General features: G+C 37.9%; 1 protein-coding gene across 3 annotated transcripts in view; it reads right to left on the minus strand.

Annotated features, from left to right (window-relative positions):
• Nucleotides 1–12,323, minus strand: part of NR6A1 (nuclear receptor subfamily 6 group A member 1) — a 224,907-nt gene that overhangs the window by 183,497 nt on the left and 29,087 nt on the right. For all 3 annotated transcript variants that reach the window (XM_042963338.1, XM_042963340.1, XM_042963339.1), the window contains exon 2: nucleotides 5,887–5,928. In XM_042963338.1, coding sequence (XP_042819272.1) covers nucleotides 5,887–5,928 — 42 coding nt within the window. The remainder of the gene's footprint in view (nucleotides 1–5,886; nucleotides 5,929–12,323) is intronic.

Raw genomic sequence — 12,323 nt, forward strand, 5'->3', positions numbered from 1 at the left:
TCAGCACAAATCCCAAGTATGCAGTGTTTTTAAAATAGTAACGGGGGGCACCAGGGTGACATGGTCGGTTGAGCGTCTGACTTTGGCTCAGGTCATGATCTTACAATTTGTGGGTTTGAGCCCCATCGGACTCTGTGCTGACAGCTGGGCCTGGAGCCTGCTTCAGATTCTGTGTCTCCCTCTCGCTCTACTCCTCCCCTGCTTGTGCTCTCTTTTTCTCTCTCTCAAAAATAAACATTTAAAAAAAAATTAAAAATAAAAAAATAGAATAAAATAATAATGGGGAGGGTACCTGGGTGGCTCAGTTGGTTAAGCATCTGACTTCAGCTCAGGTCATAATCTCACGGTTCATGAATTCGAGCCCCATGTTGGGCTCTGTGCTGAAAGCTCAGAGCCTGGAGCCTGCTTCAGATTCTGTGTCTCCCTCTCTCTCTCTCTGCCCCTCCCCCACTCACACTCTGCTTGTGTCTCTCTAAAATAAACATACATTTAAAAAAATAATAATAAAATAAAAATAAAATAAGATAGTAATGGGGGCTCCTGGGTGGCTCAACAGGTTGAGTGTCCAGCTTTTGATTTCAGCTCAGGTCATGATCTCACGGTTTGTGAGTATGAGTCCTGCGTCAGGCTCCACACTGATAGTTTCACAGCCTGCTTTGGATTCTCTCTCTCCCTCTCTCTGCCTCTTTCTCGCTCACACGTGCACTCGTGTGCTTTCTTCTCTCTTTCTCTCAAAAATAAAAAAACATTTTAAAAAATAATAAATAAAATAAAATAATAATGGTCAGGTTTTTAACTGTACAAATTTTTTCCCCAGAACGAGCATGGTATTGACCAAAGAGTGCATAATTTGGGTATGTGTTTTAGGTGAAAGATTTATACGATTTGAAGAGAAACCAGAATATTGGGTATGTGTTTTAAATAAGCAGAGGTTAACTTCTTTAGTTTCCTAAGAGGTTAAATAAATGGACTGGCAGATGGTCACTTGGGAGGTTACCTACTGCTGGCTGGGGGATGGGGAACAAAACACCCTAACAGTCAACCAGATGGTAAAGAACAGTCTTGGCCAAAGTAGTCAGCAATATGTGAGCTCTGCCTCTCTGAGGGAACTATTTACGTGAAGCAGAAACTTACACCTGCTAACATCTGGAATGATATATCTTTGTGTAATTAAAAAACATTGGCTACTTTAATTGAATAAAGTGCAGTTACAACAACCATTAATATAGAAAGACCAAGAATTTCAACATTATGCTACATAGCCTAGAATAGCACACACTAACAGCGTTTACCATTTGCCAAGCATTGTTCTAAATGTAAATATATCTGTGTGTGTGTGTTTGTGTATTACTTCATTTAATCCTCACAACAGCCCTGTAAAGTAGGAATAAATTTTTACTGTCCCCATTTTACAGATGAAAACACTGAGGTCCAGAGATGTTAAATAACTTAGCCAAGATATTACAGACCTAGTAAACACTGAAGCCAAATAGAACCTAAGCAACCTTGAGCCAGAGACCATGCCTTTTTTTAAATTTTTTTTAATGTTTATTTATTTCTGAGACAGAGAGAGACAGAGCATGAGTGGGGGAGGGGTAGAGTGAGACACACACACACACACAATCTGAAGCAGGCTCCAGGCTCTGAGCTGTCTGCACAGAGCTCAACGCAGGGCTCAAACCCACGAACCATGAGCTCATGACCTAGGCCGAAGTCGGTCACTCAACCAACAGAGCCACGCAGGCACCCCCCCAACCTTTTTTTTTTTTTTTAAAGGTGGGCTTCACACTTAATGTGGAGCCCAACACAAGGCTTGAACTTACAACCATGAGATCAAGACCTGACCTGTGACCAAGAGTTAGACACTTAACCGACCAAGCCACCAGACGCCTTTCCCATGCTCTTAATTCAGAAGAATTTTGGTTTATATGTTAAAAGGCTCATTTGAAATGCAGAGAAAAATTTATGCAAAAACATGTTTACCATGGCATTATAGAATGTAGAAAAACCTTCCGGAAACAACCTAAATGTCCAACAACAGGAGAATGGTTAAAAAAAAAAAATCATGGCAGTTATTCCCTTAGAATGAAATATTATTCTTCCATTAAAAATATTTATGGAAAAGGGGCACTTGGGAGGCTCAGTCGGGTAAGCGTCCGACTTTGGCTTGGGTCATGATCTCACGGTTTGTGGGTTCGAACTCCACGTTGGGCTCTGTGCTGCTGACTCAGAGCCTGGAGCCTGCTTCAGATTCTGTGTCTCCCTCTCTCTGCCTTCCCCCCCACTCTCGAAAATAAATATTAAAAAAAAATTTTTAATATATTTATGAAAAATGTTTCATGACTTGGACCAATGCTCACAATGTAATGATGGGTGGGCGGACACAAGATACAAAGTTGTATACATATTATGATTCCTAATTATGTAAAAAACAAACTCAGACAAGCTAGAAGGACATAATCTCAAATAAGAAACAATGGTTATTTCTGAGTGGTGGGATCAGGGGGTTTATATTTTTCTTTTAGTGTTTTCCACAATGAACATGCATCATCCTACTTATTATCATGCATTACCAGTTTTAAACAAAGGCAATTCTTTTTCTTTTAATCAAGCTGCACCAAGAACCTCAAGCAGTTGGTAAAAATAGCTAAAAAGCTTCTAATCTGTCTAACTTAAAGTAGTTACTTTCCTTGGGATAATATCCTTTGAACTTCAAACAACATGGTCAGCACATACCAAAAAGAATGCCCATTTTCAATTTTGGAAACTGAAGTAAAATATTGAGTATTTTCAACTTTGGTCAATAATTATTTGTAGGCTTATTTTACAAGAAAAGAAATGGATTTAACTATTTAGAGGCCAAAAACACAGGAAGGACTTTGCTGAAATAGATAAGAAGGAACAAAAGTTTGACTGAGGAGGAAGAACAGCTGTTGCTAATCCAACTATTTACCCTTTGACCCTCTATCTGGCCAATAACTGAACAGTATCAATTGTTTTCCTGTATTATGTGCTGTTTACAATCCCTGAGAAGCATGAAAGGAATTAATAATTTAGCCTAGAAAGCTGACAGCCTTTATTGGGGAGCCCCTTGTCTGTGGGACAGAAATCAGAGCAAGTAGCTGTCCTAAAGTCATAGGTCCCTTTACTGTTCCTGTTTTATAGCCTAATTGGCCCCCAAACATAAATCAATTATTTCTCCTGTTTTAAGCAACAATGACTTCTATTCTCTAACTTCCCTTGTATCAAGTCAGTCCTTGTTCTCTTGAGTTTTACAACTACACGGTAAACACGATAGTTGAGGAAAAAACTCGGGGAGCAGGGCAGACTGGGGTTATTTGGAAACAGAAGCACAGAAAGGTTATGCTGTTTTGAACTTTTCTTGACCTTTGACTGCCCTTGTCCCTAGCTTATGCTAATGGGCAGGGTACAGAGATGCTTCTTGTAGAAATGAACTTAGCCTGAACCTGTGCCATAACATTGGACTCCAACAAGCCCAGGAATCATAAGAAGGCAGCCAGAGTGAGTGTGAACAGCTGCCCATATTCTAAGCCTGGCTACCCATCTGCTTTATCACAGAAAAAGTTAAAAAAAAAAAAAAAAGCCATTTGAATTGGACAAAATCAGTTTTTCCTCATCTATTTCCAACACATCCCACCTGTTGTCCCAAACTTGCTGTCTACAGCTACTGTCAACCACAATGGGAAATCAGCAACAATGGCATTTCCTGTTCCAAAAAACAGCTAGTATGAGCAGGCTTTCCCTATCAGGAATTTGAAGGGTAGAGGAGACATTGGGGCCTCTCAATTCTAAAGAGGCATCACAGAGAAATCCCTATTGTCCTCAATCTAATGTGCAAAAGTCATGAGGCATTAACATAGGAGATGTTATTCCTTCCCAGTCAGAAGGCATGGAATTTGCAATTTCAATATTCATAACCAACGTAAGACAACACATACAGTCCATATGGTTTCCTATCACTTGGTAGGACTAGGCATGCTCATTTGAACTCCAAAGGGCTTAGACAGAGATGATAAATTTTTACTTTTGCTATTTGTTATTATACTATTATGTAATATTATGTTATAAAAGAGAGAGGAATAACAGAGAGAGAGAGACAGAGAGAGGAATAAAATACTACTAACTTCACAAAGATAATTTGCGGATTATTGAGAATACTGACCACATAAGAACAATTTTTTTAAAGCGATTTTTTTAGGTAACTCCTATTCTGCACTGATATATAAAATTATGATTCAGTATCTGTTCATTCTCATGGAATGCAGAGGTGTGTAAATCACCCTATCTGGCTAGAGATTCTATGCAGAAATGTTAAATGATTTAGGATTACTTGGCCCAAAAAGAAAATTCAATAATAATCTTAATGAGGACCTTTTCTGGAAGATGGGCATGAGGTATTTTCAACTGCTATTAAGTACAGGAAAGGAGAAGTTTGGGTATTATGTGCTAAATAGAGGTTTAAAAAAATGCTTTTTCAAATAATTCCAGACAAGTAAATACTTTCCAATAGACTGTTAATAGATGAGGACAGGACCTAGACTTATCTGTTTGTATACCCCTGGAGCCTAGAACTGAGCTTGAAGCAGAGAGAGCAGGCAATGTTTAACACAATTCTCAATTATCTAGCACATTTTATGTGCAGTTCTGTCTGAAAGATTTCAGGGCATCTCAATGTCCTTCCTAATGTTCAAAAATCCAAGAAAGGACCATGACTCAAGAATTTATATTTTCCTCCTCCTGAGTGAGGGCTATTCATAAGAGAAGGGCAAAGAGAAAATATTATGTTCACTCATAGATACTGGAATGTCAGGGCAAACAGCCTATACTACCTACAAAGCTGACTAAACTTTACGATTTCTAGAAAGACAATTCTATTTTCCTGGTGTTTGATTAGCATTGCGGGATTTATTTTGTCTTGCAATTACTAAGTATGAGTAAAACAGACATGAATTTTTATACTGTTAAAATGTATGGGAAAAATATAGGAAAAGGTCCACACCCTCAGAGAGCGGATATTAGCTAGGATGGTGAGAAGGTAAACTTTACCACTTACCTCAACAGCAGATTGGTGACAAAAAGCCAGTCTCGTGACCCTAAAAAGTACTCGAACTAGAAAAATAACTCTAGATAATCTCATGAATTCTCAAATCTGAATTATCATTTGACCTTTTGGCATTATAGAAGAATAAGGTCTTTACACCTGGATATTCCCATGTCCTATTTCTAATAGCTATAACCATATCCCAGAGTGGTGTATGCCACATTTTGAAAGCACTGGAAACACAGATGATTATCTATGATTAAGACAGAGTCCTGAAAAACATCATTTAATTAGAACTTGAAATGGTCACCCTCTTAATGTTAACTTTAATGTAGATAAAGGTGCTTTAGAAACTAAACTGTGGTACAAAGGTTATTGATTATAAATACCTAAACCAAGAAAAATCCCTCTTTTAAACCTCCTGCCACCCGTGTCATTTCAGAAGAAAAAAGAATTATGTCAAAGCTAGTCAATACTTTAGAAAAGTGGTTATGGATATATGGTTGCATGTGTGCATAAATGAAAGCACAATTTTTGTTGTTGGTTTCATGGGAGGGTGGAGAACAAGGAAAGGAGATTAATATTAAATAGAAATTTTTAGCAAACCAACTTTCTATTAAATGATTACATTTCTAGCCAATGAATAATATGAGAGGAAAACGAAAGCATAACTAGAAAAGATGCCCTCCTCATAATTATAAATCAAAGTGAAAGAAAATCTGAATCAATAAGGCCACCAATGACACCCTTAAGTTATACATTTAAAAGTACACATACACACATCCATTTCTTACCCACAAACACTGGGAACATTCAGAACTTACTAGTGCCCGGGTCGAGCTCTGGCAATTCATCCTGACAAAAACCTAAAGAGAGAACAATAGGGAAAAAAGATTATGATTCACGAATTACTCTAAAAAGACTCAAAAATTCAGACTCAGAAGTCAAATTTGGTTTTGAATCCTACCTCTATTACATTTAGTTACTGTATATCCATCCCTCCCTGAGGCTCCATTTCATCATCATTATATTAAAAAAATGGAGAGAATAACAGCACTTACCACAAGGTACTGATGAGGAACGAGTAAGCATGCCAACGTTAGTTGGAATAAAAATTCACAGAAAGATTACAATTCATTAAGTATCAGTCATGCTCTACTTAATGTTATCAATTATTTTCCAAAAGAAAGCAAAATATACAAAATATGAGCTTATGACAAATATCAAATGGTAATTTCGCTTAAAATTTTCACAAATGATGAAAATTTACCTACACACACAAATAGAAGCAATTTTACATTAATAAGTATGCAGTTCAGGTCAGAATAAAGAACTCTAAAAGCACATTTCAGGCCCAAAATGTCTGAGCTACATTTGTCTGACTGGTGTGTAGCTAACACACTGAAGAGAAAAATCAGGCATAGTGAATAGCAAACACACTTTAGGTGTGCTATACGTAGCCGATGCAAGTTTTTTTCCCTGGAACAACTGCTTACTTTCTCCAGTTTGTTTTCTACTCATCCTTAGTTTAAATGCCTCCTCAGAAAAGAGGTGCTTGGGTGACTCAGTCAGTTAAGCATCTGACTTCGGCTCAGGTCATGATCTCATAGTTCATGAGTTCAAGCCCTGCCTGCATCAGGCTCTGTGCTGATGGTGAGGAGCCTGCCTAGGATTCTCTCTCCCTCTCTCTCCACTCCTCCCCCACTCGCATGTGCATATAATTATAATATTTACATATAATTATATATAATTATAATTATTAATTTATTATTAATAAATAAAATAAGATTATCTCCTCAGAAAAGCTTCTCTTGCCTCCTGTACCCTTGTCTCACACACGAGGTCAAAGCACCCTATTATAATTATCTATAACACTTTGTGCATTCATCAAGACATTACTTGTATCAAGAAATTACGTGTTCAATGTTTGATTTCACCATGAGACAACGTGTTTGTTCTATAGGAGAAGGGACCTGGCCTGTCTTGTTCACAACTGTAGCTGAATTACTTCACAAGCCTAGCACAAAGCTGTTCAGTAAGTATCAACTATAGTATCTCTATGGTTAATTTAAAAATAATGAAGCAAAACAAACAAACAAAAAACACATTTTTTTTTTTTTAAAGGGGGTCCCTGGGTGGCTCCATTGGTTCAGCATCTGACTTTGGCTCAGGTCATGATCTCACAGTTCATGGGTTCAAACCCCACGTCAAGCTCTCTGCCAAACAGCTCAAAGCGTGGAGCCTGCTTTGGGTTCTGTGTCTCCCTCTCTCGCTCTGCCCCACCCCACCTCGCGCTCTGTCTCTGTCTCTCTCAAAAATAAACGTTAAAAAAAATTTTTTTTTTTTTTTTTTTTTTTTAATAACAGAGCAATGGGGCACCTGGGTGGCTCAGCAGGTTAAGCATTCGACTCTTGATCTCAGCTTAGGTCATGGTATCATGGTTCATGAGATCAAGCCCTGCAACGTTGGGCTCGTGCTCACAGGTCGAAGTCTGCTTGGGATTCTCTCTCTCCTGTTCTCTCTTTCCCTCCCCCTACTTGTGCATGCGCGAATGCTCGCTCTCTCTCTCAAAAAACAAATAAACATTCAAAGAGGAATAAATAAAAAAATACCTGCCTCCTCCACGACATAATGAGCTCTTCAAGGTTAGGAACCATGCTATAACCATCTGTAGAGCTGCTTCTATGCCCAGAACAGTTGCCAATACATTATGGATGGTGCTCAAATGCAGGATGAACTAAACGGAAAACACATCCCTACCTCTGGATCACAGTCACAGAATTAGAAAATCTAAGCCTAGAATGAAGTGTGGAAGGTCTGAATATGGAAATCTGATCTGAACAGCAGAGAATGGAAGTTGCTGAAAGTGGCTAAGATGACTGAGAAGGTTCACCTCAAAGCAACTTCAAAGCCTTTCTATATACATAAAGGCGATGGGAATCAGAAAAGCTGTCGAGAGATGCAAGGTAATAAGCAAATAACTCATCTTTACACACGAATTAAATATACAACATCCTGCCAGAAGTGAAACTGAGAATAAGCATTCACTTAATACAAGCTGACTCAAAAACAGGACAAAAGCATGGGAAGGCAGGGTTAGAAGTTAGATCTCTCCTAAATTCTTTTGGTTTAGTGATAATGACTTCAGGCAAGACACTCCTTATTCTGGACCTCAGATTCTGAACCTTAGAGAACTATACTAAAAGTCTCAAGAAAGGATAAAACTTAATACATTTTCTGAAAGCAAACGTTATTCTGAAATCAAGTGACTAGATCAAACACAAAGAGGGTGACTAAAAAAAAAAAAAAACCAAACAAAGAAAATACTAAGAAAAATCATTAGGGGCACCCAGATGGCTCAGTCAGTTAAGCATGTGACTTTGCTCAGGTCATGATCTTGCAGTTCGTGGGTTCAAATCCTGCATCAGGCTCTGTGCTAACACCTCGGAGCCTGAAGCTTGCTTTGGATTCTGTGTCTCCCTCTCTCTCTCTGCCCCTTCCCCACTTGCTCTCTGTCTCTCTCTCTGTCTCTGTCTCTCTCTCTCTCTCAAAAATAAACATTAAAAAAAATAATTAATTAAAGCAGACATCTATTGCTTTTATCTGCCTAGCAACCACTCCCCTCTTCTATTAATGGCATCCTAATTTTTCTTTGAAGACTTACCCTTTCACACTCTCAGTCTATATAATCCAAGTAGGATTAATCCTAACCTCCTATAAATTGGAATTAACAATAGTACCTACCTTATAAATCTGTTAAAAGGGATAAATGCAATAGTCCTTGTAAAGGCTTTGCATGGTACTTGACAAAGTCAGAGCTCAACCTATGTGAGCTACTACTAAATAATCCCTAGGGCCCATCCAATTCAGTGCTGTCAGTGGTAGCAAAAAGTAGTTTACAGCAGAACTATTGACCCATTCATGACTTCACCCTCAAAGACCTGGGATGGAACCCTAATGTCACTTCAGTTACTTGCTGTGATTCTTGAACCTTTTAATATTTTGAGCCTATAAAGTGCTTGATGCAGTGATTCCAGATACATGCTACCTCCCAAGGATAGAAGGACTCTTTATATTTGTCCTAAAACAAATTCCTCCAATGGTCACAAGAATTATGGATTTCAATAACTATACCTACATTCTTTCCATCCAGCCCTGAGGCCATTGGCTAATAATGCTGTCTTTGGTTTTAAAGATCACCACTAATGCAGAAGGCCTTAGGAGATAGGTAAAACAATGTTAATCCTATCTCTGGAGAACAAGTCAATGGAATGGCTAGATCTGGCTACCATTCCCAGAGTCTTGCCCAGATTCTCAGCAACCAGATCTAGCTAGCAAAATGATTCTTAGCTAGAAGAATTCAAACCACTGCTAGAAGTAACCCCGATATGTGTTCAAGTCATTCAACACAATGGCAAATGATAGGAGTTTTTCAGTAAAAAACAGACTCCTAAGTCACATAAATACACCAACATACCTCCAAAACCATCTGCCTCACAGAATAGAACACATTAAACAAATAAGGAAATGTTCTGAGAAATCTAAGGTCTTTGGTTACTGACTCAAATTGTTTTAAAAAGGGACAGACAATCCAAGGTCACTGGAATGATCCTAAATAAATAAATAAGGACAAAAAAATATAGATTAGTTCCTCAGAGCATATATATACCAAGTCAGTGTTCTCACAAGCAATCTGAAATTTAGTGCAAAGCTTATACTGACTTACCATGGTTTAATTTAGAAAACAGATGCACAGTGAAATGGGCACGGGTCTGAGTTAAGAGTTAGATTCAAATCCCACATTCGCCGCTATTTTTGTTTACTTAATTACCATAGGCCTATTTCCCGAAAGGGGTATAAAAATAATCATCTTGTTCAAATGTCACAAGATTTACATAAATTTCCTACTTTGTGGCAAGTGATCATCAATAAGTGGCTCTAAGTCTAATGATTTTCTTTAATACAAAAGAAGATCCAGTTGATAAGCTTTTCTCCAATAGGCATTTGGGGAAAAGAAAAAGATCAGTGACTCCTCAGTCTATGGTTAGAGAGACAAATTAAAACGTTACTGATATTTTTCCTTAGTTACCATTTTGACTCTAAAATCATGCATTTACCATAACAGAATCCTAAATAAAAGTATCCCTTTTTACCCAAATGTAAACAAACAAAAGCTACAGGTAATGCCAGTAAATTAATTCAAGCCTGAAAACAGTAGTTAATTGTAATCATAATATGTCTTTTACAAAATCAAGTTAAATATTACTCTAGGAATATTTTTATTTAACTTATGAAGGCAGCATGGTGCAAGAGACCTGGATATTGGTCAGGACCATTCACCCGGTCTATTTTGAAGTCTCAGCAGTGCACAGGCAAAATTAAGGCAAGGCTCTTAACAGGTAAAATTCTATAATTCTAATGAAACACCGTATCTATCCCCAAAACAGAAAAAATGTAGATCCTTAATGATCTGCCTACCACTTCAACTTTATTTCTTGCTTCTCACCCCATCCCACCCAACAGTATACACTCCATCCACACAGTACTACATTGTAGCTCCCTAAATTCAACATGCTCTTTAGTTTCTCGGCCTGAGCCCTCTTCTTACCATTCTGATGTCAAGGCTCAGGTCAGGTCTCTAATCCTTTCCCCTCCTCCCAGACATACTCAAGTCCAGGTTAGGCCCTACAGACACAATGACTGAACCTATAAGCTTTTCCCGGACCTCTGAAGAAGAGAAAGGGGAAAACTGGCTTCAAAATCCAAGAAACAAATAAACCAGACCTGAAAATGCTGAATTAAATATTAAATAAGAGATCTGATGTATTTTTTACCCAGTCAACTACAATTCAAGTTCTACACATTGTTTTAAAAGTCAGATATGAAATGAAACGGGGCTCCCAGAAGGAAGTCAGGGGTCTAAATGGGCTTTGAAATTGCTCTAATTTCAACCAGGAAACTAAAAGCACAAGGAATTTAAAAAAAAATTAAAAAAAAAAAAAAAAAGAACTTTTTGGGAGTAACCAACATAAACATGGCAAACCATCCACAGTTTCTTAAATTCTAGGAACTCTTCCCATTCTTTCAAGGTTCTTGCCCAACTCCATCTTCTAGGCTCCTTTTGGTACAGATTTTGAACAGATTGGACAGAGGTTGAGAAAAATGCGGGTTTTTTTTTTTTTTTTTTTGGTGGGTGGGGGGTGGGTGTAAACAAACATTAGCTGGTCGGACCATGGCCTGCCCTACAACCAGATTTGCAACCTGTAAGCTAACCCCAGAGCTAAACAGATACTGAAACACTTTTCTTTGGATTGGCTGAGCCTTAAATTCACATCTGCCTCTTTGCTCTCTATCCAGTGAGTGTGGTGCCACTTGGGCCATTAGCCTTTGTTTCTCACAGGCAACCTGACAAACCATACTTCAGAAATAATAGAAAATGCTTTTGCATGCAGGGACAGAGCACCACAGGTCCACACAGCAAAAGATGGCTGGCAGAGCTTCAAGTGTTATTTCCCTTTCTCCACCTACAAATGTCAAGGTTACATTTTTAAAACTATAAAGAAAACAATGCCTTTTTCCTAATGTAATTTTAATGTGAAATCTTAAGGGCAAAAAAACAGTAGGGGGAAGGGAAGCCAAAGATTCTCAATTATATAACCTATTGTACCCACATATTTGCTCAGCTTAAATATTGCTTCCAAGAAGTATCTACATTTCTATGGAAACATTAATAACTTCCATCTAATCAACCTGCATCACCTTTCCTACAGTTTTTCAGGCTTCTAGCTTTGTAATTACAGCCTTGAAACCAGGCTGAAGGCAGAAAAGCTAGTCCAATATGATGACATTTCAATTTTACAACATTTTAAAAAAATAACAACAGTACACACAGGTTCAAGGCTGTGGCTCCAGAATCAGAAGGTGAAAATAGTTTAGAAGGCCGTTCAGTCTGAGGAGTTAGAGGTCACTAGTGTTTCTATGGAAATATAGTACAGGCATTTCTCAGAAAACTGCATGTACTGATGAGCCTCTGACATTTTTCATTTACAATTTCTGGTTCTCTAAAGTAACAAAAAGGATTACTGATAATTGTTCATTCAGCCTAGAGGTTAAAGAAATCTCAAAATGTGTACATATAAGAAAATATGTAAAATAATCTGTCAGTTGCCATTTAATGAATCTTTACTATATGCCAGGCAACGGCTTCGTGTTTTGCATGAATTTGTACTGAAAGTAGCTACTATTTTATCTCCATCTTTTT

This window comes from Panthera tigris, chromosome D4 (genome assembly GCF_018350195.1).
Source record: "Panthera tigris isolate Pti1 chromosome D4, P.tigris_Pti1_mat1.1, whole genome shotgun sequence".
Taxonomy (NCBI): Eukaryota; Metazoa; Chordata; class Mammalia; order Carnivora; family Felidae; genus Panthera; species Panthera tigris.